At 43.6% G+C, this 24949-nt stretch overlaps 2 protein-coding genes across 10 annotated transcripts, besides 2 other annotated features; both read left to right on the top strand.

Moving 5' to 3' along the window:
* Nucleotides 1-148: 148 nt before the first annotated feature.
* On the top strand, nt 149-8479 carry kto (kohtalo). Of its 2 annotated transcripts, NM_080047.2 has the most exons (8): nt 149-823; nt 885-3552; nt 3627-5340; nt 5399-5767; nt 5827-6141; nt 6213-6524; nt 6729-7035; nt 7100-8479. In NM_080047.2, the coding sequence occupies exons 1-8, from the start codon at nt 211-213 to the stop codon at nt 8395-8397; spliced, it is 7596 nt and encodes a 2531-aa protein (NP_524786.1). In that variant the 5' UTR covers nt 149-210; the 3' UTR covers nt 8398-8479. The 2 variants fall into 2 exon arrangements, with proteins under 2 accessions (NP_524786.1, NP_001246835.1); NM_001259906.1 differs by lacking the exons at nt 149-823; nt 885-3552; nt 3627-5340; ... (1 more) ...; nt 5827-6141; nt 6213-6524 and adding an exon at nt 6629-6664.
* A 348-nt stretch (nt 8480-8827) lies between these two features.
* On the top strand, nt 8828-24460 carry Papss (PAPS synthetase). Of its 8 annotated transcripts, none has more exons than NM_001043152.2 (5): nt 8828-9165; nt 11705-11933; nt 21913-22027; nt 22350-23875; nt 23940-24460. In NM_001043152.2, the coding sequence occupies exons 2-5, from the start codon at nt 11889-11891 to the stop codon at nt 24144-24146; spliced, it is 1893 nt and encodes a 630-aa protein (NP_001036617.1). In that variant the 5' UTR covers nt 8828-9165; nt 11705-11888; the 3' UTR covers nt 24147-24460. The 8 variants fall into 8 exon arrangements, with proteins under 8 accessions (NP_001036617.1, NP_001262072.1, NP_730457.1 ...); NM_001275143.1 differs by lacking the exon at nt 11705-11933 and having other exon boundaries at nt 8828-8963; nt 9032-9165; NM_168821.3 differs by lacking the exon at nt 11705-11933 and having other exon boundaries at nt 8828-8963; nt 9047-9165.
* Nucleotides 12092-21221: a mobile genetic element.
* Nucleotides 24461-24823: 363 nt separating the features above from the next.
* Nucleotides 24824-24940: a mobile genetic element.
* Nucleotides 24941-24949: the final 9 nt, after the last annotated feature.

Below are 24949 nucleotides of genomic sequence, written 5' to 3' on the forward strand. Positions count from 1 at the left end.
CATTTGTAATATTTACAACCATTTAACACTTAGCTTAAATTCGATTGCATCCGCTAGATTGTTCGCGGGATGTTATCGAACTATCGATGGCTCATCGCATTTTTTCGCCCCACCACTGATATTTTGATTTGTTGTTGGGTTGGCGAACAGAGGAAATCGGGAATTCGCTAAGAAAATCTGTTTATAAAACGCAACTAGAGGGCCGCGAAGATGCTGTCCATGCTGCAGGAGAAGCGTCCGCTGAAGCGCACCCGTCTGGGTCCGCCGGACATCTATCCGCAGGACGCGAAGCAGCGAGAGGACGAGCTGACGCCCACGAATGTGAAGCACGGATTCACGACGACGCCACCGCTGTCCGATGAATTCGGTACGGCCCACAACTCGAATGTGAACGCCAGCAAAGTGAGCGCATTCTTTAGCGGCGTCCTGGCCAAGAAGGAGGAGCTGATGACCCTGCCGGACACGGGGCGCAAGAAGCAGCAGATCAACTGCAAGGACAACTTCTGGCCCGTTTCGCCGCGTCGCAAGTGTACGGTGGACGCCTGGTTTAAGGACCTCGCCGGTAACAAACCCCTACTTAGCCTAGCCAAACGGGCTCCATCGTTCAACAAGAAGGAGGAGATCTTCATTACTCTGTGCGAGAACCAGGTGAACATGCAACGCGCCACCTGGTTCATCAAGCTGAGCGCCGCCTATACGCTTAGCTTCACCGAGTCTAAGAACAAAAAGCGATCCATTTACGACCCGGCTGCCGAGTGGACCGGCAACATGATCAAGTTCATGAAAGAGCTGCTTCCCAAGCTCCAAGAGTATTATCAGCAGAGTGAGTACAGTCCTTAAGTTCTATAATCTATCAACTCCCTTATTCAACTTCTTGATTTTAGACCACGACAAGTCCTCTTCGAATGGCACCACTTCCGGAAGCCTGACCGCCGCCGGTAATGGTCCTGCCAGCAATGGCTCCACTGGCACCAGCTCTATTAACTCCGTCACCGGTAGCAGTGCTTCCACGAACGTAATCCCGGTACCCAGCATGGCCAGTCCACTGCCACCGATTCATAGCCCAGCTAATGGCCAACAGGCAGCTCCTGGCGGAGGAGTGAATGCCGGCAGTGTCATGCCGACGACGGGAAGCCTTGGCGGAGTAGTCGGTGGGCCGGGGTCTTCTGTGGTAGGAGGCGCAGCGGGTGCAGGAGCTGCAGTTCCACCAGGCTCTACAATTTCTGGAATTGGAAGCCAGTTCGAAGATAGTCGCAATGCGCTTAAGTATTGGAAATACTGCCACCAATTGAGCAAGTACATGTACGAGGAATCACTTTTGGACCGACAGGAATTTCTAAACTGGATCCTCGACCTTTTGGACAAGATGCGTACGCAGGCAAGCTTCGACGAACCGTTGAAGAAATTGGTGCTCAGCTTTGCCCTTCAGTACATGCACGACTTCGTCCAGTCGGAGCGTCTTTGCAGAAAGATGGCCTACATAGTGTCCAAAAAACTGGCCCAGTTGCTGAACACTGTCGTAGAACAGCAGACCATCAAAGAGTTGGACGAGCCGAAGTTGCAACAAGATCCCTATGAGCTGGCGCTTCAGGAACAAATGAGTTGTCCCCATCATCGGGATATAGTGCTGTATTTAAGCACGATCCTACAGATCATCACAATCGAGTGCCCCACAGCTCTGGTCTGGAGTGGGATAGCAGCTCACCGAGCACCCTCCTCGTTGTTGGGTAGTCCGCTGGACCATTTGCCTTTGGCGCCCTCAGTCTTGCCGATGCCCACACGCTGTCCGCGAACCAATCACGAGATTCGACGTCAATTGCGGGCCGCCGAGTCGGACATCGTATTGCGCACTCAGCATGCAGAGCAGCGCTGGTTTGCAGCCAAGTGGCTGAGTGCCGGCAAGAATCAATACACCAGTGTGCTGGCTACACTGGACCACTTGGACACGCACTGCTTCGATCGCATGGAACACAATAATAGTATCGATACCCTATACGCACAAATATTTCCCAGCCCAACTGTCAGTCGCAGGCGGGAGGAGGATCAGGTGGAACCTCGTCCGCCTTATGAACCCAAACAAGACAAGGACACGGTACGCATTCTGTGCGAGTGGGCTGTGTCGGGGCAGCGTTGGGGAGAACACAGAGCCATGGTGGTGGCCATTCTACTTGACAAGCGCCAGATCGACGTGACAAGCACGCCGGCGGATCAACAATCCAGTGATAAGGATGACAAGGACTCGCTAGCTTCGGGCGCCGGCTTAATTGATGGCCTGCCTGTGTTTCAGCACGTGTTAATGCACTTCCTTGACCACGATGCTCCCGTCCTCGATGAGCACGTGAGCAGTCCACAGCAGCGCACGGAATTTACCAACCTTGTTCAGCTGTTCAGTGCATTGATTCGCCACGATGTCTTTTCGCACAACGCGTACATGCACACTCTAATTTCACGAGGAGATCTGCTCCTGGAGTCGGTGCTGGTGATCAAATCAGGAACAACGGCCACGAAAACATCGCCGCCACCTCCAGCTCCACCACCAACGACGACGCACGGTTTCGATGATGACGGATTCGGCGGGGGCCTGGACTTCAAACACAACGAATTTGATGATTCCAATGTGGACGACGATTTGGACAAACTGGTGCAAAATATTAAGGAGAAAGGACAACAGCACGAAGCTCCAGACAGTCCCAAGATTGGTCCTCCAGGCGATGGAGAAACCAATCCTGGCGGTAGCATATCGCGGCATTACGTGTACACCAAGCACTTCCCCATCCCCCAGGATGATCCCAGCATGAGCAGCTACAGCAGTGAAAGCAACCAGCGATACATCCTGCTCTTCGGAGTCGGCAAAGAGAGGGACGAGAAGAAGCATGCTGTCAAGAAGATGTCTAAGGAAATTGGAAAGCTTTTCACAAAAAAGTTTAGCATAGATGTGGCGGCGGCCGGTCATGTGAAGAAGCACTCGCGCAACGAGTTTAACTTCGAAGCTACCACGTCCAAGTGCCAGCAGATGGCTTATTTCGACCAGCATGTGGTCACAGCCCAATGTGCGGCCAATGTCCTGGAGCAGCTGAACGGATTCGCGTTAGGGAACAACAACTACCTGCCGGTACAGGAGCACGTGGCGTTCCTCTTTGATCTGATGGAGCTGGCTCTTAATATCTACAGTCTTTTGGAACTGTGCGATAGTCTGTTGAAGGAGTTGCCTGAGGTGGAGCACCAGTTGCAGCTAAAGAAGTCAAACCTAGTGCGCAGTTACACCACTTCACTTGCCCTCTACATCGTCAGCATCCTGCGGCGCTACCACAGCTGCCTTCTTCTTTCACCGGAGCAGACGCTGTCTGTTTTTGAGGGAGTCTGTCGTACCATTCGGCACGTATCGAATCCGAGTGAGTGCACTTCGGCGGAGCGCTGCATTATTGCCTACCTGAGCGACCTACACGAGTCGTGTGTTTTGCTCCAGGGAAAGGAACAATCCACGGAGTACTACCAGCAGCTGCAGTGCATCAAGCGGTTCAAGGACATATTCAACACTCCAGAGCAGCTTGAGTGAGTTTAGATCGCAAGTTCTTCCCCAATAATATAATATATAATATTAACAAATATTACCATTTTTTATTTAGCCTACCACCTCAGGGTTACAACCCACTGTTGTTGCAGGAGCTTTTCATGGCCCCTCGACGCGGTGGTAAACTGGATCCTCACTGGCTGGGAACCCTGCACGAGTCGCCGGCCAATGTATACAGTTTCGTGTCTAACGCATTAATAGCCGTCTGCCGAGAGACGGACAACGAGCGGCTGAACGATGTGGCCCTCGCATGTGCCGAACTGACCGCCAGCTGCAACGTCTTGTCTGAGGAGTGGATATACGCACTGCAGAGTCTGTGCAGCGGCAGTAAGAGTCCGCGTTATCCGCACCTGGGCGGACAGGTCGACATTGGACAACTTAAGACTCACAACGCCCTGGCCGTGTTCGTATGCATTCTGGTGGCCAGACATTGCTTCTCACTAGCCGACTTTGTAAGTAAGTTCGCCCTGCCTACATTGGCCCGATCGGTAAGCGCTGGTGGAGCCGAACTGAGTGTAGATGCAGAGGCAGGTGCTCGTCTTACATGTCACTTGGTGCTGAAGCTGTTTAAGACCTTGGAGATTCCTCAACCTGGCATGTACTCGGTAAGCACTTCCCCGAATCCACTGCACGCTGTGGGAAACGACTTTAGCATTCGGCTGAGCTGCGATCGTCATCTTCTGGTGGGTGCCCATAAGACCATTCCCATTGCCGCAGTGCTTGCCGTGCTCAAGGCCATTCTCATTGTTGTGGACAATGCGGCGCTTAAAACACCATTGGCTTCCGGCAGCGGCACCTCCTCTGGCGGATTGGGCGGAGCTTTTGGAAGCGGCAAGCGTAGTGGCTTCAATACACCGGTCCATCCGGGAAGCACACCCAAGAGCAACGAACAACGACCGGCCGATCTCAGCCAGATCCTGGGCACCAGCGATTTACAATTGGGCAGCAGTTTGACAAGCGAACCCGAAGCCCTGCAACAGCCATCGGTCGGAGGAATGGAGCAGATCTCGCTGTTGGAGTTCGCCCAGGCGGTGCTCAAGCAGATCTGCGCCCAGGAACACGTTCTGGAAAGATGCCTAAAGAACGCAGAGCAACTCTGCGACATGATAATCGACGAAATGCTGACCGCGAAACAGGCACAGCGGGTTCTGCACATGATCTGCTATCCGGAGCCTGAGTTTAACATCATCTCCGAACTGGATCAGCGCTCAATGATCGTACGCATACTAGAGAATCTCGGACAGTGGACACTGCGTATCTCGTGGCTGGATCTTCAGCTTATGTACCGCCAATCGCTGAGCAACAACGCGGAGCTTAATGTTTGGCTCGACACAGTGGCACGCGCGGCAATCGACGTCTTCCACATGGAGGAAGTTGTCCTGCCGGGTGCCGTGAAGGCGACCCACAAACCCAAACCGTCCACCTGGCTAGTGGCTCCACTCATCGCTAAACTAACACCAGCGGTGCAGGGCAGGATACTTCGAGTGGCTGGTCAGGTTCTTGAGAGCATGAACTATTTCTCCAAGGTGTCCAAGTCCGATTGCAATAGCTCGGGCAGTGGTGACGAGCGCGAGAAGAGCAACAGTTGTCACAGTAGCAATAGCTATGGACTGGGCGGCGTGCCCGCACGCAACAAGAAGATGCCGCTTGATTATCAGCCTTTCCTGGGTCTCATCCTAACTTGCCTGAAAGGCCAGGACGAGTACAAGGAAAACTTACTGGTTTCGCTCTATGCCCAGTTATCACAATGTCTGCAATCCTTTGCTGAGGTGAGTGTTTACTTTCTATCCTTAAAGTTAAACTTACTAGTAACATGACTCCTTTTAGCTGGACACAATCGGTGGCATTGATGAGCCGCAGGCGCGCGAGGAGATCCTCGATGCGCTGCAGTTGCGCTTTTCGCTGGTGGGCGGCATGTTCGAGGCTATCCAAAAGAACAGTACCCCCACCACAGACTGGGCTATTCTTCTGGCCCAATTGGTTTGCCAGGGCGTGGTAGATCTCAGCTGCAATCGTGAGCTGTTCACCACCGTTGTGGACATGTTGGCCACATTGGTGCACTCAACGCTGGTCTCTGATGACGAGAGGCACTACATGAACCTGATGAAGAAGCTAAAGAAGGAAATCGGAGAGAAGAACAACGCCTCCATTCGGGTTATTCGGCAGCTTCTTCCACTTTACAAGCAGCCTACTGAGGTGAGTAGATGACCCAAAACTGAACGAGCTTGGAAACTGAGTGGTATTTCTCCCTTTAGGTGATTGCGTGCGAACACTCTGGAATGGACACCAAGGGCAACAAGATCTGCGATATAGACAAAAAACAACTACGCATTTCGGACAAACAGCGTATCAGCGTGTGGGACATCCTTGAGGGTCACAAGAACCCGGCTCCTTTGTCCTGGGTGTGGTTTGGTGCAGTCAAGCTGGAGCGCAAGCCCCTTACTTACGAGGAGGCTCACCGCAACCTGAAGTATCACACGCACAGTCTGGTCAAGCCCAGTAGTTATTACTATGAACCGTTGCCACTGCCACCTGAAGACATTGAGCCTGTTCCCGAGAAGATTTGCATAGTAAGTCCATTTTGTATTTCCTTTTGCATTTCCCTTTGCCCCTTTCTAAATGCATTGTTTCTATTTCGTAGAAGGATGAAATGAAGGCGGACACGCCCTCGTCGGTGGATCAGTCGCCAAGCGCTGTGGTTGGCGGCACGGGAAGAGGTCGCGGCAAGGGAACGACCACGCGGAAACGCAAGCCGAAGAACCCGAAAACGCCACCGGTGGTCAATACTCAGCAACAGCAGCCTCAGCTGGCACAGCAGCCTCAACAGCCGCAGAATGTGCAGCAACAGCAGTTGCAACAGCAGCAGCAACAACAGCAGCACATGCAGCAGCAGCACATGCAACAGCAGCAGATGCAGCCCAACCAAATGGGCCAGATGCCAATGAACATGCCGGTAATAAAATTGTTTTCGTTAATAGTTAAATTCTTAGATTTGGTTTATGAAGGAATCGAAGCAAGCCTCTTAAAGCAACATGATGGCAGAAAAATTCGAAAGTTGTAAACTTGTAATCCAGATTTTCTTAACCTTTTTCGGTGCTAAACCATTCTTCTGTTACCTTCGAGTTTAAATTATAACTCATATAAATTTTTTCCACAGATGAACATGCAGCAGTTTGCACCCAATCCGAACAACATGATGCAGCAGAATGCCATGTTACAACAGCAGCAGCAGCAGCAGATGCAGCAAATGGGCAACAACCCGATGCAGCAGCAGCTGAATGTGGGCGGTGGGAACGGGCAGCCAAATCCCCAGATGAACTTCATGCAGCAGGGACCAGGGGGCGGTGGAGCCGGACCGCAGGGTATGCCTGGCCAGCAGCAACAGTGGCACAATGCGCCGCAGCAGCAGCAGCCGCCACAACCGTACCACAACCAATACGCTCCGCATCAGCAGAACATGCAGTGTAAGTCGAGTGTTTGATATTATATACGGTTAAAGATTGTAATCCGTGTCACTTACCATTGCAGCAAATCGCATCGAGCGCCCGCCGTTGAATGCCAACTCCAAGCAGGCGCTATCACAGATGCTACGACAACGACAACCATTCCAGCAGCAAGCGCAACAGGGTCCGGGGGGTGGTTTCAATCCGATGCAGCAACAACCACAGGCTTCGCAACAACAGCCCGGTCCTCAGCAGCAGATGAACCCCAACCAAATGCGCCAGCAGCAAATGAATCCCCAGCAAAATCCTCAGTCTGTCGCTGCATTCAACGCCATGCAGCAGCAGCCGCAGCAGAACGCCCAGCAGCAACAGATGAATCCCAACCAGCAGCAACAGCAGCAGTTCATGCGCGGCGGCAACATGCGACCCGGCATGGCGCCCAACCAGATGAATCAGATGAACATGGGAGGTCAAGGCATGTCGCAGAATCCGATGATGCAGCAACAAATCCCACAGAATATGGTGGGCATGGTCAACCCGAATGCCAACCAAATGATGCAGAGCGGTGGAGCTCAGGGAGGCAACGGTGTGGGCGTTGGTGTTGGCGTCGGCGTTGGCGGTGCCGGCAACAATCCCAACATGGGCATGGGAGGCATGCCTCAGCAAGGCATGATACAACAGCAGCCGCAGCAACAGCCGCAGCAGCAGGTGCAGTTCCAGAACTTCCAGAATCAGTACCAGCAGCAGCAACAGCAGGGCATGCAGCAACAGGGCGGTGGAGCAGGCGTTGGAGTGGGCGTCGGCATGGCGCCCAATCAGCAGCAACAGCAGCAGGCCAACATGATGGGCAACTTCAATCCGCAGATGCAGCAGGGGAATCGCAACAATCCCGACTTTATGGCCGCCGCAGCGGTTGCCCAGCAGCAGCAACAACAACAACAGCAACAGCGCGTTGTTCCCGGAGGAATGATGGCCGGCAACCGGAACCAGTACATGAACCAGGCGCCCAACGTAACCATGTCCACCATGATGGGTCCGGGGCCGGGTGGCGTCGTCGGCCAGGTGCCTCCGTACGCCCGTCAGCAGTCGGCGGGAGGAGGCAAACCCGGCGTCCTCAACACCCAGCAGCAGTTCCAGCAGCAGCAACAGCAACAACAGCAGCTGAGGCACCAAATGATGCAGTTGCAGGGTATGGGTGGTGGGGCAGGCGGCGGCATGGGAGCCGGGCCTCAGCAGGGGGGTGGCGCCGTTGGCGGTGGCGCCGGAGGCGGAATGGTGCCGCAGCAGCAGAGCATGAACCAGCAACAAACGCCGAATCTGGTGGCTCAGCTCCAGCGGCAGAACATGATGGGCCAGCAGCAGTATCAACCACCACCGTACTAGATCGAAGACACTTCTTAATCGTAAGCCTAGTCCTAATCCTTTATTTATCAGATGAATTTGCAATAAACGTACATTCAGAACGAACTTTGTTTTTCATACAAATTTGATTTGGGATATTACAAAAATATTAAATATTTAGCAGCTACATTTTAATAAAGTTTCAACTTTTTTTGTCTATTTTTTCATCCATTGGAACATAAGTTATGTTTCAATGGGTTACTAAAAAGCGGTTATAAAAAAGTAGTATTGACTTTAATTTAATTTGCAATTGGAATTTTTCTTACAACTATGCGATAGTTTAGTTAAAATATTAATTAAATTAATAAATTTGTTTTTACATTAGCAATGTAGTGGGCTATCGTTTAACCATCGTACACTTGGGCCACCTCTAATCAGCTGAGCGCCGATGGCTGCGTTGGTGTGCGTGGGTGTTTGTGTGCATGTGAATTAGTAATAATACAGTTCTCGTATCCCAAATTTAAACGTTTGCTTGCGATATAACTAGACTTTAAGCTATTTAGTGCAATAGTCCAGCTGCTGCGAGTGCTACACCTATTTGGAAAACAGTAAGCCAGCCAACGGTTACTTCCGTGGCGCACTTCATTCATCGATTGCACCGAATTCCGACTCGAAGTACTACTTTTCGCAGTTTTGTTTGGAATTGCTTGGCAGGAGGACGTGCTACTTTGGTGGGTCATAATAGGCGAGCACAGTTCCCCTCGAGAAATGAGTGAAGTTCCGGAGAGCAGCAAAAAGCGTCAAAAGACGGTGAGTATTAGATATGTACATATGTGGCCCTGTGCCCAAAAAAGCTGAGCAAACCCAATTTCTCTAACTCTATTAGAACAAGTGGGCCGAAAAAATTCACCTACAGCTGTGGAATATGTTTGAATTTATCAATCTATTTGATCAGCCTGAGTTGTTTGAATATACATATGTATCTTCAGATCCCCAGATCTCTTTCCCATGTTCTCCCAAACGCATTGTTTCCATCTCCCGGTTAATATTCTCTCCATATGGGTCGCCGGACACGTAACACCAGAATTCCCGGCCTAATCTTATCTTACGCCATGGAAATGACGTTTACCCCACATTAAAATTCGCACTTGACTTCCAAAAAGCATCTATTGCATGCTTGCAGTTGATAAGACTGACTTCACCATACATTTTTTAATTATACTACAATGTATAGAAATATTTAAAATGTATTTGTCGAGAAATGTTGATTCGGCAGAAATATTTTGTACACATGCAAATAAAACCGCAAGACTTGCATTTAATTTTTTCCAGCAGTCTGATTAAAAACAATCGTTTTTAATACTTGAAAAAATATAAATAAATTTTTGAGATAGGTTTGGAATTCCGGCATTAACTTGTTCCGAAGAAAAGTCCTCTTCTTCAATTACAAACCATCTCAACATGAGGTAAAACAATGAATAACTTATGCAACAGGCAACTATTTCCTTGATAACAACTGGTTGCCACAGCGAATGTTGTTGCTATGGCTAAAACAGGTTCAAATTAGGAAGAAAGTCTTGCGAGCCAACTAAAGTGGTAGTTGCAGTAAAGGTGTCAAGTCGGAGACATCAACTCGAATGGGCTACTTTGTGGTCGCAGTTGGCCAAAAGTAGTTGAAACTTGGTTTGCTTCACCGGCTTCACTTGCAGGTTGAATGACCGCAGAGATAACTTGCAGCTTGCGGCCTTTTTTTGTGGCATTGTTTTTAATTTATTAATCAAATTCCCTTAGCTGAACCACAATCAACAAAATGAATACAAGTATTAAATAAATAGTTTCTATTAGGGAAATACTTAAATTCATTTTCACTTTTAGTTACATTTTTTGGCTTAATAAAGCCAAGGTACTAATAGTTTTTGGTTTCATTGTTTATTTCGCGCAGCTTGCTTTCTAAGCTTTTTTACGGCCAGTAATTTGATTTCCATATAGCAACATTTGGGCTTAATGGTTATTGCTTTTATGTGTCATTGCATTACGCGGTAGTTTTATGGATACTACATTAATCGTTAGTTGCGATTACCCAATTGAATGACTTAAACAATTTGAATGCACAAAGAAAGGGCATGGTTGGTGCAATATTTAATTTACTTTCAACATCCAATGCATAATAATAATAATAGAATAGAATAGACTGTGTAAGAAGATCTATACAAGATATGATACACTTTCGGGAGTCTAAGGTCTCTTGCATGTTCTACATTTAACTTTAACTATTGCCCGAAAAGTATTATGCACATACATACATTGGCTTGTGTACTTAGCTGTTTAAACGACTGTTTGTCTGCCATAAAAACAAAGCAAATTTAAGTTTATCTGGTAAGCACCTCCATAAACGGGTTCCTATGTGGACCACCAGTGGATATCGCACTGCTCCACCCAGTGGATCGTTGCCAAGTTTGGTTTTCCTCTCGCCTGCAGCCTGTGGAATTTCAGTTGCAGTTTGGAGCTTCGGCGAGAAAGTTCAGCGTTTTCGGCGGTTGGTTAACTTGGCTTTTCAACTGCGGAACTCTCACTTGTTTAATTATCAAAGAGCGCACATTGTCCGATTCCCGCTTTCTTTTCACCTGCCCAACGTTTCGTTTCGTTTTTGTTGGAAAATGTTTACCCGATGTGCCAATTCGCTTGGCCTCTACCATAATAATATTAACAATAACAACAGCGCTTGCTGTGCCGCTTCCCCGAAAAGAAGCTGCCTTCCGAGTGTGGAAAAGCCTGAAGATGCGGTAAGTTCCATTCGGATGATGCATCTTTAGATGGTATCTCGGGTAGGAGAGTTCTGTTTCTTTTCCCCGACGGCTATGAAGTGTTTTGCTTTTATCAGATAAACAAAAGTTTGCAGATAGGCGGCATACAACTAAATACCACTTGGGCAAAAATGTACAAACATCAAGTATGAAGAGGTGCTTCAATTAAGGTAGACCAGGAGCACTTTTAAAACTAACCCAGTACCTTTTCTTTATTTATTGGATTGTTCCATTTCCGTTCCATTTGACCTTTTGCCACATTAGGGCCCAGAAGCAGGGAAGCTTATAATAAGGCAGCAGCAGAAGGCCAAGAAAGAATGGGATTAGTAAGCAAACAAGCGGTGGACAGACTGTGCAAACATTTTCTCCATATGGAACTGGAACCGGGGAATCTAAATGATGCGTGCGTGGATCAGGGCGAGATAGTATACGATATACTAATGGACATCTCTCTGACTCTCACACTCTCTTTGAGCTCCATTCTCGGGCACTTTTGATGGCAGAGCGGCCCATATAATACCATAAATATTATTGAAAACTTTCAGTTCGCTTTCGACGTTCGTCGCGTGTCTATGACGAAATCCATCCAACTCGAGCTCGGTTTTCGCGCAATCTGAGTCGAATCCGCATCGCTATCAGTGCTCAATGTAAAGTAATTAAACCATTAAGGAGAGCTTTACTTCGGAATTACTTTGACTGGATTTGAGTGCGAAATAAAATATAATAACAATGCCGAATCCGCCAATTGGATTTTATCCCCATATCAAAAGAAGGGTAAGACCAAAAGGGCGAATTAAAAGATTAGAAAATATAACTTGAGCTAAATATAGATTTCCCCCAGAGTTAAAAACAGATAGAAGAACAGACTGACAGACATTTTGTTTAAAACGAAGCGTCACTTATATGAAATCTTAATTATCTGGCTCAGCAAGTGTAAAATCCCAAATAAGAAGACTTTACTCGTTGAGTTTTTGTAAGAAACTGATTTTATTTGGAAATATCTTCGGTTTAAATAGGTGACATGAGAATCGCATCTTAAAGTAAATGGCCTACGCAGAGGCCTAAGTAAATAGTCCCCGCCTTATCGAGGTCCCACGCTCGGGCACATCTGCCTATCTTGAGCGGCGAGGACCTTATCTGTGGTCTCCCACTAAGGGACTATTTTAGGAGGCGGGGAACGATCTCAAGTGACTGACTCATGTAGTGTGCACTTAAATTACATGTTTTTGAGCAATGCACCCATGTCGCCTTAGATAACAAAATCCTAAATATAATTTATCGCTCTCGATTCATTTACATAAGATATGAACGGAGCCCAAAATTGTAAGTCTTTAAATATATTCGTGTTCATGTGTGAACATTCTGCCAAAGGGCCAGCAAGCTGAGATGTACATTAGTATATTAGTTGCATTTATAACAGTAGTGGACTGTATTTATTTGATATATGTTCATTTATTTTGCAACTAAGATTTCAATGGGCCTAGTTTTTCTGGCTTTTAATTTTATTGGATTACAATTATGGTTTATATTATTTTTAATTCAACAATTTGTACTCAATTAACTTATTTTAAACATTTTGCTTTTTCTATGTAGAAGTACATTTTCTATTAAACAACGATATAGTGGACTGTATATTTTTATTTGTTATATTATTTTATTGTTTATTTACTATTGATATTTATAGTACTGGCAACGGACCTGCAAAGGTTATTGCTTGCATTCTTTGTTGCACAGCACATTTCCGTATGAAATATATTATTAATACTATCATTAGTATTAAAGCAATAATTAATCCAGCATGTCCGGAAATATGATGGAAATGTAAATCTTTCAATTTTTGATGGTTCTCTTTCATAAATTTAATTTCATTATTCAATCGTTCAAATTCCTCAGTATGATTTAATATTGATAGTTTCAGCGGATCCCAAATAATCTTCGGCGCTTCACTAACTTCTCCTATATAAGGTGTTGATAATAATTCTTCACTTTCGGACTGAATGTTATGGTGGGCAACTAGAATTTTATCGTCGGTTCTTGCCGTACAATATGGCGCAATGCTTAAAACTCCTTGCTGAGGCAAATCAAACAATTCAATTTGAGAGCCAGTACATTGCAGACGGACTTTTGAATTCGCAGGAACCTTAAACAACCAACTACTTTTCTTTTCTAACTCTACCCAGTAACTTTTAGAGTCGACTACTGTTTTATAGATGCAGTTCGCCGCTTTATCTGGCTTTAGAGGCTGAATCTCACATGCATTATCATTCGCTGAATTCCAGGGCCAACTTCCTTTGCATATTCTCTTATTTAGTTGCCATTTCTGACATTGATTTAATGTGGCTTCCGTCATTATGTGATAGGAATCTATCTCAAAATTATAAATTAAATATTCGGACGTTGTATGCACCATTATTATCCGATCTTCATTTCGAATTGGCACCGGAATAAGCCTGAACAATTTGGATGGATGCCTGCTAAACAGAGGCACTTTTGCACTAATGATCAATTTATCGTCGATGAATAAACCCCTGGCTGTTAACAGTGTATACACCTCCTTAAGTTCCGTACCTGACCGTTTTCCTGGAATTACTAGGTTCTCCGAAAGACTCTGCTGAATTTTGGCAATTTCTTTTTTAAGCTGATTTGGCCTGAGAATATTTGTATTTAGCCTACCGTGATTAATATCAATCAACAGGCTTATAATGCCTGCTTGAATTTTTTCGCCTTCTTCAATCAATGAGTGTAGCTGTTTCGTAATCATAAAGAATTTTATTGATTCCTTATAAACATAATAATTTTCTTTAAGAACTTCTGTCATGTTCTCAATTCTTATTTGCATACTTCTAAAATTGGAGTTAACATCTTCTGTTGTTCTCTTTAATAGATTAGAAGTTGAATCAACCACAGATGTTTGTTTTTGAATTAGTTTATCAAGGTTGTTCTGGTTATCTAACAAATTCTTCATATTTTCTTCTAATTGCTCTCTATCATCTTCATCCATTATACCAAATAAAATATGATACAAGGAACCCATAAATTCGAAAGGAGCACGCTTGCTTCTAGATCTAGACTGTATCATAAACAATTTATTGTTTTCTTCAAGTTCCGATAACTGACTTTGCATATTATCTAAGACTAGACTACATTGCTCTTCAAAGCTATGAAGTCTTTCGCAAACTTTCCTCATACTTTGTATAAGCGCATTACCCTTTGTTAACATTTTAAAATATGGATCCATTTTATAATAGATAACCAAATTCCAAGAAGTACTCACAATCTCAACATCTCCTAGCGGGTCTAGATATATTGCTGAGGTTTTATTTATTTTGTCTATAGAATATCTTGGTGCTATATCTTTAGGTAATGCGCTAGAAACTTGACAACTTAACACAAACAACAACATTGCCATAATGATTCCGATCTTGGACATTCCCGATGTCGCTCTAGTTCGTCTTTTTGGCTCTTGGTCAGCCTCATTTTTGTCAACAGACTTTATTCCTTCCAAGGGACAAATTTTAGTAATGGGTCTAGTGATATATCCTTCCTGCATCTTTACTTTAGCCACTCGGACCTTATCATCATTCCCCTTATGCACCTTTTCCACCTTTCCTAAAGGCCATCTTGCAGGATGACAATTCTCATCCTTTAATAAAACTATTTGCCCTTCTTCTATATTAGGAATTTCCTTTTTCCATTTATTCCTTTGCTGGAGCGTATGCAAATATTCACTTTTCCACTTAACCCAGAAATCTTTCTTCATTTTTTGGATAAGTCTCCACCTATCCAAATTTCCGATTTTTTCATCTTCCATTGGTTCGACTATTTCTAAAGGTGGTCTTCCAATTAAAAAATGACCTGGTGTTAAAACTTCTTGTTGGTCCTTCTCACTAACTATAGTGTATAATGGCCTTGAATTTAAGCATGCTTCTATTTGACATAAAAGAGTTGACATTTCTTCGTAAGTCAAAATAGTGTCGCCGATTATACGCTTTAAATGGTATTTCATTGACTTAACTCCAGCTTCCCAAATACCTCCGAAGTGAGGTCCTGCCGGGGGAATAAAATGCCAATCAATCCTGTCCTTTTCAAGCTGCGCTGCAATCGTTATATTTTCTTGTATTGCATTAAATAACTCTTGATCTAATTTTCTTGCAGCTCCTACAAAATTTGTTCCGTTGTCTGAATAGATATTGGAACATTTTCCCCGTCTAGCAATAAATCTTCTGAGTGCTGCTAAAAATGCGTCTGAAGTTAGATCGCTTACCATTTCTAAGTGTATGGCTTTGGTGGCCATGCAAACGAATACAGCAACGTATCCTTTAAATGTTTTTTGGCCACGATTTTTTGAACATTTAACATAATAAGGACCTGCGTAATCTATTCCAGTATTAAGAAACGGGAATGTCATCGTCACTCTATATTTTGGCAAGTTACCCATTATTTGCTGAGCTGTATTTTGTTTATACCTTGCACACGTTACACATTCTCTTAAATACTTTTTCAACGAATTTTTCAACCCGAAAATCCAATACTTTCTTTGGATATAGTTTCGCATTAGGTTTATCCCTCCATGCAATGTTTCCTTATGAGCATTTTTTATTAATAAGCTTGTTAGGTGGCATTTTTCTAAAATGATTGGATGTTTAACATTAAATTCTGCATTGGAATTTTGCAATCTTCCTCCAACTCTTAGAACCCCATCCTTGTCCAAAAATGGATTCAATGACAATATTTTATTATTTGTCTTGATTTCCTTTTTGATTTTAAGGCACTTTATCTCTTGCCTAAACTGGTATTCTTGTTGTTTCTTAATAACAACTGTTTCCGCTATTCTTATCTCCTTTACTGAAATAATTGATGAATAGGCTTTATTTCTTGTTTTCATCTGCACGAATCTATTTATGTATGCTATTATACGTATAAGTTTTTCTATACTGGAATACCTTTCTATTAATTCGTAAATAGGATCATCTATTTTGTCATTTAATACCGTATTTATTAAGACAGGTTCTTCTACAGACTGCTGCCGAGGCCAAAGTTCTTTTGGGTCTGCTAGCCATTTCGGACCTTTCCACCAAAAATCACAGTTGATCAACTGGTTAGAATCCACTCCCCTGGATGCTAAATCTGCTGGATTATCCTCTGACTTAACATGATTCCATTCAGTATTTTTTAATTTCCGAATGTCATCCGTTCTTCTTTTTATAAATTTGATCTTACTTTGACCACTGTTAATCCATGCTAAGGTAATCGTGGAATCACTCCAAGCATAGATCTCCATTATATTGTCAATTGATCCTTTTAGTCTTTGGATTAATTCACTAAGCAGGTGAGCTGCACACAGCTCGAGTTTGGGAATTGTCTTCCTATTTTTTATAGGGTTGACTCTACTTTTGCTAGCTATTATATTAACATGAGGTCCTACTTTAGCATAGACTACTGCAGCATATGCTTTTTCGGAGGCGTCCGCAAATCCGTGAATCTGAATGACTGAAGAACTGTTTGAATTAATCCACCTTGGGATTCGAATATTCTCTAACAATAATAAATTTTCTTTATATTTTTCCCAATAATTTTTATCTTCTATGGATAATTCCTGATCCCATTCACTTTTATTTATCCAAAGTTTTTGAATAAAAAGTTTTCCTGAAACCGTGACTGGTGCCAACCATCCTAACGGATCAAATATTTTTGCTAGCGTTGATAACACAACGCGCTTATTTATATTTTTTGATTCATCATTACAATTTACGCTGAACTTAAATAAATCCTTTTGAGGTTCCCATTTTAGTCCTAAAGTTTTAACACATTCATTTTCGATAATATTGAGAACCTTATTGTCCCCTGTGTCCTCCACAGTGGTTAATATTTTGGAATTGTTGGAAATCCATTTCCTTAAGTTGAATCCAACTTTCTGCAATTCATGGGGAATTAATGTTATTAATTTATTAGCTTCTTCTACCGAATCAGCTCCAGTCATTAGGTCATCCATATAGAAATCATTTCTAATTATTGCACTAATAACTTGGTTTTTACATTTATCTGCAATATCTACCAGAACCCTGGTAGCCAAATATGGTGCAGATGCAGTTCCGTAAGTGACTGTGGTTAATTTATATGTTTTAATTTTTTCTTTTGGAGAATTTCTCCATAAAATATATTGATATTTTTGATCATTATTATCTATTTTAATTTGTCGGTACATCTTTTCAATGTCTGCCGAAACAACAAATTCCCATTTTCTCCATTTAATAATAATGTCAAAAATATCTTTTTGAACTCGTGGCCCAACCCACATTATGTCGTTCAAACTTTTGTTATTCGTAGTTTTTGCTGAAGCATCAAAAACTACTCTCAATTTGGTCGTAAGGCTTGAATCTCTAATCACTGCCTGGTGCGGTAAAAAATATTTGCCTTCATCACTCACTTCAATCATGTGTCCTAAATCCATGTATTCATTCATGAATTTAGTGTAGTCAACCTTAAGTTTTTCATTTCTTTTTAGTTTTTTCTCCAGATTCATGTAACGAGCTATCGCTTGTTTCTTTGAATCTCCTAAGGTGACATCCTCCTTGAATGGAATTGACACAATGTATCGCCCATCTGAATCTTTTTTTGTCGTTTTGATAAATTTATTTTCACAGATTTCAGACTCGATATCATCTTTTTCTTCTTCTTCCACTTCCCAGTAGCGATCTAACTCTTTTATTTCTATTGTTGTGGCTACAATGGTTTCTTTTCCTTTGGATTTTTTACATCCAGAAACTATCCACCCGAAATCAGTTTTTTGCCCAAGGAGACCGTCTATTTTTATAACTCCATTTTGCAGAATGTGAGTATATACGTCTGCTCCAATGATTAAATCAATGCGACCCGGTTTATTAAAATCGGGGTCGGCTAATTTAAAGTTCTTCCATTTTTTCTGATCAACATTAATCGTGTTGACTGGAAGTGCCTTCATAAGTTTTGGGAGAATAATTGCTTCAATTTCTAAATTTTTCGGAGAATTTCTTATCGAAATAACCGCTTTGTGCTTGGAGATGCACGTTCCTGTGGAAGATACTCCACTTATTTCAGTATGAGACCGAAATTTTTTCAATTTTAGAATCTGTGCAGACTCTTCTGAAATAATTGTGCTTTGAGAGCCACTATCAATCAATGCTCTTAATTGTTCAAAGCCTCCATACCTCGACTTTACTTGAATCAAGGCCGTGGCCAACAAGGCTTGACCTGTTGTTCTACACGTATTCACTTTTTCTGGATTATGACCTGCAAAGTGAAGTAACGTGTGGTGAGGTTTACGACAAGTCGAACAAAGCTGCTCGCTTATACATTTTTTACCAAACGGATGCCTCAGACATCTTAGGCAAATCCCATTTTTTCTTACCCAGTCAGACCGTTCTGCTGGATTCATTATTTTAAATTTATGGCATTGAATTAAATAATGCCCTGGTAGTTTGCAATATGCACAATTGTCACTATAATTTTTATTCTTGTTATTATTAATCATTTTCTTTACAGGTTTTACTTCCTGTGAGAATGATGATATAGAATTGAGCCTTTGCTCTAAAAAGTCCATGACATCAGAAAGTGCCTGTATTTCTTTTGTCTTTTTAACATGGCTTTCATATAAATTGAGTGATTCTTTATTGAATTTCCGAAGAATTATGTGAGCGAAAATTGCATCCACATCTTCTGGTAATTGTGCCTTTAATTTTATAATATAAATTGACTCGTTAATCGTGTCAATAAATGTCTTTATTTGCTTATTGGATTCTAAATTTAAATTTGGCATATCCATAAGCCTATTCATATGATCTGAGAATATGTTTCTTTTATTCTCATATCGCTTGGTCAAAAACTCCCAAGTGGCTTCATAATTTTCTCCAGAGCCGAGCAGTAAATGAGTAACCACATTTCTGGCTTCTCCTTTTAATGCTGACTTTAGATAATTAAATTTGAGAGAAGGACTGAGATCCTCTCTCACATGTATGAGCTCTGTAAAGAGTTCATTAAAAAGATCCCATTCTTTGGAATCACCAAAGAAGGTGGGAATCTGTATTTTAGGCAGGGTTGGTAACTCCTCCGCCTTAACAACCGTCGACATTTCAGCTTTATTTATTGTGCCACTGAGTCGACTATTAATGGCTGTAAGAATATTTTGTTTGTCAAATTCAAGTTCGCTAATTTCTTCTTCGAATAGCGAACTCTCAAAATGACTATTCACCTGTTCAATCAGGTTATCTATTTTATGCCATAAAAATTCAATTTTATTTTTCCTTATTTTAAGGAAATCTGGACTACTGTCTATTAGTTTAGACGTATCTTCTAGATATACTCGAAATTGGCCAACATTATTACGAAATGCCTGCTCTACTTTTAAAGCGTTGTTTTGTGCTATACCCTCTTTTTCAGGGTGACCACGCATTTCAAGGTTTAATGTAGGGGGAGGGTTTGATTTAGGGACAGTGTTTGATTTAGGGAAAGTGTTTTCTACCGACTCGCCCTTAATTTTTTCATTTTTATTTTTAATTTTTTCTAACACCATCATTATTAAATCATACTGCTTCGCGTTAAAATATTCATGATCGACAACGCCGATCTTTAACAAATTGCTATGATTAGCAATGAAACATTTTTGAAGCTCATTTAATTTTAGAATTTCTACATCTGTTAATGTTGGTTTTACTTCCAACTTTCTAATTTCCAAAATAATTTCGGACTGCTTCTTAAGGAATTGAATAGTCTTTTCTGACATCATTTTGAAAATTTTTTGTAATTTCTTAATATATATAGTACGTGTATATGTATTTTATATGTATTTATATATATATGTGTGTTTGGATAAACAGAAAATTCTTGTTTTGACTTAGCTGATGTCGTTGTTGTTGCTGCTGCTGTTGCTGCTGTTGTTGCTGCTGTTGCTACTGCTGTTGCTGCTTCTGCTGCTGCTGTTGTTGCTGCTTCTGCTGCTGGTAGAGGCTCCTTTGAATTTGACTTCCTTCTCTTCTTTAAGGCTCCGTCGATGTTTAAAGATGATTTTTTTTTTTTTTTTTTTTTTTTTTTTTTTTTTTTTTTTTTTTTGGCACGTTTTATTATTTTTGTAGTCCAGTCAGATTTTTTGTTTTTTAGCCATTTATTTTGGCATTTATGCTCTTTTGGCATATACACTGCACTCTCTTTATGAGCTGATTTAATGCTATTAGAGCATTTATAAGGCACTGTTTTCAGGCACTTTTTATTTAATTAATGCTCTTTTGGCATATACACTGCACTCTCTTTTTGAGCTGATTTAATGCTATTACAGCATTTATAAGGCACTTTTGTTATGCACTTTTTAATTTCACAATTGCTGATGTATGGCCTCAAGCACGCCTTACCACAATTTATAATGGTACACAAAGCAACCTTTAGCTATAGACTATAAGGTGCTTGTTTTAAAACATAAAAGATTCTTTTGTATCTTTTTGCTTTTTATATTTATACTCTGTTCCTTACCTTTGGTAGGGGGAAACAAGAGTCACTTATTTTTGCTACCTTTAGCTGTAAGATGCTTAAAGGAGCTGGCCTTTCTCTGAGTTCCTTACCTTTGGTAGGGGGAAACTGCAGAGTCGATTAAAGGCTCGATTGACCAAATGTAAAATCCCAAATAAGAAGACTTTACTCGTTGAGTTTTTGTAAGAAACTGATTTTATTTGGAAATATCTTCGGTTTAAATAGGTGACATGAGAATCGCATCTTAAAGTAAATGGCCTACGCAGAGGCCTAAGTAAATAGTCCCCGCCTTATCGAGGTCCCACGCTCGGGCACATCTGCCTATCTTGAGCGGCGAGGACCTTATCTGTGGTCTCCCACTAAGGGACTATTTTAGGAGGCGGGGAACGATCTCAAGTGACTGACTCATGTAGTGTGCACTTAAATTACATGTTTTTGAGCAATGCACCCATGTCGCCTTAGATAACAAAATCCTAAATATAATTTATCGCTCTCGATTCATTTACATAAGATATGAACGGAGCCCAAAATTGTAAGTCTTTAAATATATTCGTGTTCATGTGTGAACAGCAAGCGTAAAAAGGCAAATGGGGGCTTTTGGAGGACTGGGATCAGCGGAGGGTAAAGTGAAACGTATAAATGAAAATCTAGCACAGTGACCCACTTCTTAACCATCTGCGAATATGGCTAAGCTGATAAGAAAGCTATAAAATGGAAAACTGTTGCTCAGTTTAGTTAGCAATATACTTATGTTTACTTCCGAAACATTATGTAATAGGATATATGTTAAAAAAAAGTGCTTTTTTGGAGGCATAAGGAATTTCATTTCGAAATTAAAGTTAATAACTGAGCGCAAATCATTATTTGGCACAATACAGGAGACTACCACGAATGTAAATGAGTGCCCACTTTTTGAATACCCATGGGCATACCCATATCGCATAACTCCATTCGCCCATTCGCGATTCTGCACACTCGAGTTCCAGCGGAAGGTCAACAAACTGAACGTTGGAGCTCAGCACGAATATCGCCCCGGGGTCAAAGCCAAGTATTTCGATGATGACTTGCCTCTGGCACTGGATTCCGATTCTGATTCTGATTTTGGCTCCAGCCTCTTTGAGTTTAACTTTTGTGGACGCCGTGGCTAAGAATCTGAAAAGAAGGCGCCCGAGGCGGCATCCATCGCCAGCCCAACTTGACATGAATATTAATTTATGTTAATTTCGAAAGCTAAACCCGATTACATTTCTGTTTGCAGTGCCTACAGGTGGCGACGAATGTGACCGAGCAAAAGCACCATGTCACCAGGGAGACGCGCGGCAAGAATTTGGGACTCTGTCGAGGATTCCGAGGATGCACGGTGTGGCTGACTGGTAAGAAATATAGTGCCTCCTGAGGGCAGTAAAATTCAGGAAAAGATCATTGCCTTATTAAGGCTTCAAAAATATGTAAATATTTCTAATAACAAGAGTCATAGTTTAATTAAAGTTTCTTTGCTCTCAAATGTTTGCTTTGTAAAATACTAAGATTCTATTATTAGATTATAAAAACCACAAAGTATAAGAACAAAGAATGATTGTTGTCCAAAATAATAAAATAAATTAGTTGTAATTTGGTTGTTTTATGAATTATGAAATTTCACTGTTACGCTTTTGAACATTAATATACATATATAATAAACTCAATCCTTTGCAGGCCTCAGTGGAGCTGGAAAGACCTCGATTGCCTTCGAACTGGAGGCGTACCTGGTATCCCGGGGCATTCCGGCCTACGGGTTGGACGGCGACAACATTCGCACCGGACTGAACAAGAACCTGGGCTTCACGCCCGCCGATCGCGAGGAAAACATTCGCCGCGTGGGCGAGGTGGCCAAGTTGTTTGCCGACAGCGGAGTGGTGGCCATCTGCAGCTTCGTTTCGCCCTTCGCCGACGATCGTGAGATGGCGCGCAAGATCCACAAGGATGCGGGTCTGAAGTTCTATGAGATATTCGTGGACACACCGCTGGATGTGTGCGAAACCCGGGACGTGAAGGGTCTATACAAGAAGGCGCGCGAGGGCGTAATCAAAGGATTCACGGGCATTACGCAGGAGTACGAGCGACCCCAGATGCCGGAGCTGGTGGTCAACACGCACGGCTACACGGTGCGCGAGTCCACTCAGAAGCTGGTGACGCTGCTCGAACAGGAGGGCATTATTCCGCGCTCGCTGCGCGACGTAGACCTGCTGCCGGAGCTTTATCCCAGCGAATCCATTGCCACGGAGGCACTGCGTCACGAGGCCGAGTCGCTGCAAGCCATCGAAATCAGCACCGTGGAGCTGCAGTGGGTGCAAGTACTGGCCGAGGGATGGGCATATCCACTGCGCGGCTTCATGCGCGAGGATGAGTACCTGCAGACGCTGCACTTCAACACACTTCAGAGCGGCATGGACGGTTCCTATCGCGAGAACCACTCGGTGCCCATTGTTTTGAGCGCCACGCAGGCGGACAAGGATCGTCTGGACGGCTGCTCCTCGCTGACTCTCAAATACCAAGGCAAGGCGGTAGCCATTCTGCGGCGTCCCGAGTTCTACTTTCAGCGTAAGGAGGAGCGGCTGGCCCGCCAGTTCGGCACCAGCAATCCCAATCACCCGTACAGTAAGCAGGTCTACGAGTCCGGGGATTATTTGGTCGGTGGCGATCTGGCAGTGATCGAACGTATCCGCTGGGAGGACGGACTGGATCAGTACAGGCTGACTCCCAACGAGTTAAGGCGCCGCTTTAAGGAGCTGAATGCCGACGCCATCTTCGCCTTTCAGTTGCGCAATCCCATCCACAACGGCCATGCCCTGCTCATGCAAGACACTCGCCGCCAGCTGCTGGAGCGCGGCTTCAAGCAGCCAGTGCTGCTGCTGCATCCTCTGGGTGGCTGGACCAAGGACGACGATGTGCCGCTGGATGTGCGCATGAAGCAGCACCAGGCCGTGCTCGACGCAGGTGTCTTGCGACGAGAGGACACAGTGCTGGCCATCTTCCCCTCGCCAATGATGTACGCCGGTCCCACGGAGGTGCAGTGGCACGCAAAGGCGCGCATGAACGCCGGTGCGAACTTCTACATTGTAGGCCGTGATCCGGCTGGCATGCCGCATCCGGCCAAGGAAACTTATCCGGATGGAAACCTATACGATGCCACCCATGGTGCGCGAGTGCTTAAGATGGCCCAGGGACTAGACAGCATGGAGGTAAGGGTACCACTGCCTAATCGGCCAAATCTAGCCGAATGTAAAATCGATATTTTCTTTTTAGATCCTGCCCTTCCGTGTTGCTGCCTATGACAAGAGCGCCAGTAGAATGGCCTTCTTCGAGCCCAAGAGGAAGGATGAGTTTGAGTTCATCTCGGGAACCAAGATGCGCACCCTGGCCAAAACGGGAGCCAGTCCGCCGGATGGCTTCATGGAACCGGAGGCTTGGCGCATCCTGGCCACCTACTACCAGAACCTGCCGCAGTCGTAACCCGCTGCTCACACTCGATCCGCAACGTGCAATTCCTCCTAGTTATAGCTCGTGTGCTTATTATACATAAATATTTCAAGCTAAAGGCGCTTACCACTTACCACATCTTTTTTCCATTGTTCTAAGCCGAAATCCGTGGCTGTCCCCGTGTGTGAATGTTGTGCTCCTCCTAACTAAATGTTCGTATCGTACAATCTACTTGTATCTACACTTAAGTCACCCAATTCTTTTTATCTTAAGCAAAATATCGTGCAGCTATTTTGTGGACGGTTTTTAATACATATATAAATAATAAAATAGAAAATTACTTATTGAACTGATTGTATTTTTTGCGGTTATGAGGATTTCCCATACAGCTATTGTTTCTATGAACAATACGACCCAGTATACCAAGAAAGATCAATGCGTGCGGTGAAATAATTAAACTGATCCAAGAACGTGTTAATATGCTTTCCTGATAATTAAATGCATAAAAATATCGAGTTAATAAAGTAAAATTTTTTTAATATCACGGCCCAGAAGTGCGAAACAGTGCTAGTGGAGCCTGTACTTAGACTTATGCTTCTGCATTACAACTTTTTACAATTGGGTCTGCTGCCGTTGGGCACGATCATCACCATCGTCATCGTCACGTATTGTATTAATTTATTATTATTAATAGTAACAAATTAAATAAAAAATTTAAATTTGAATTTCGCGCCAAACGGTCGCAACTCAACACCGATCGCACCGTTGATCGCAAGATCGCCCACTGCGATAAGTTGGCAGCGCTATCAGCTGTTTTATCAGCTGCATATCTTGGA

The sequence above is a fragment of the Drosophila melanogaster genome, chromosome 3L, assembly GCF_000001215.4.
Source record: "Drosophila melanogaster chromosome 3L".
In the NCBI taxonomy this organism is placed as follows: Eukaryota; Metazoa; Arthropoda; class Insecta; order Diptera; family Drosophilidae; genus Drosophila; species Drosophila melanogaster.

Bases quoted from the DNA above. Each gene is read 5' to 3' on its own strand.
- Papss (NM_168824.3), top strand. From the start codon at position 11,013: ATGTTTACCCGATGTGCCAATTCGCTTGGCCTCTACCATAATAATATT. The intron at 11,139-21,912 runs GTAAGTTCCATT...TTCTGTTTGCAG, and splicing joins TGGAAAAGCCTGAAGATGCG to TGCCTACAGGTGGCGACGAA. The intron at 23,876-23,939 runs GTAAGGGTACCA...TTTTCTTTTTAG, and splicing joins AGGGACTAGACAGCATGGAG to ATCCTGCCCTTCCGTGTTGC.
- kto (NM_080047.2), top strand. From the start codon at position 211: ATGCTGTCCATGCTGCAGGAGAAGCGTCCGCTGAAGCGCACCCGTCTG. The intron at 824-884 runs GTGAGTACAGTC...TCTTGATTTTAG, and splicing joins CCAAGAGTATTATCAGCAGA to ACCACGACAAGTCCTCTTCG. The intron at 6,142-6,212 runs GTAAGTCCATTT...TCTATTTCGTAG, and splicing joins TTCCCGAGAAGATTTGCATA to AAGGATGAAATGAAGGCGGA.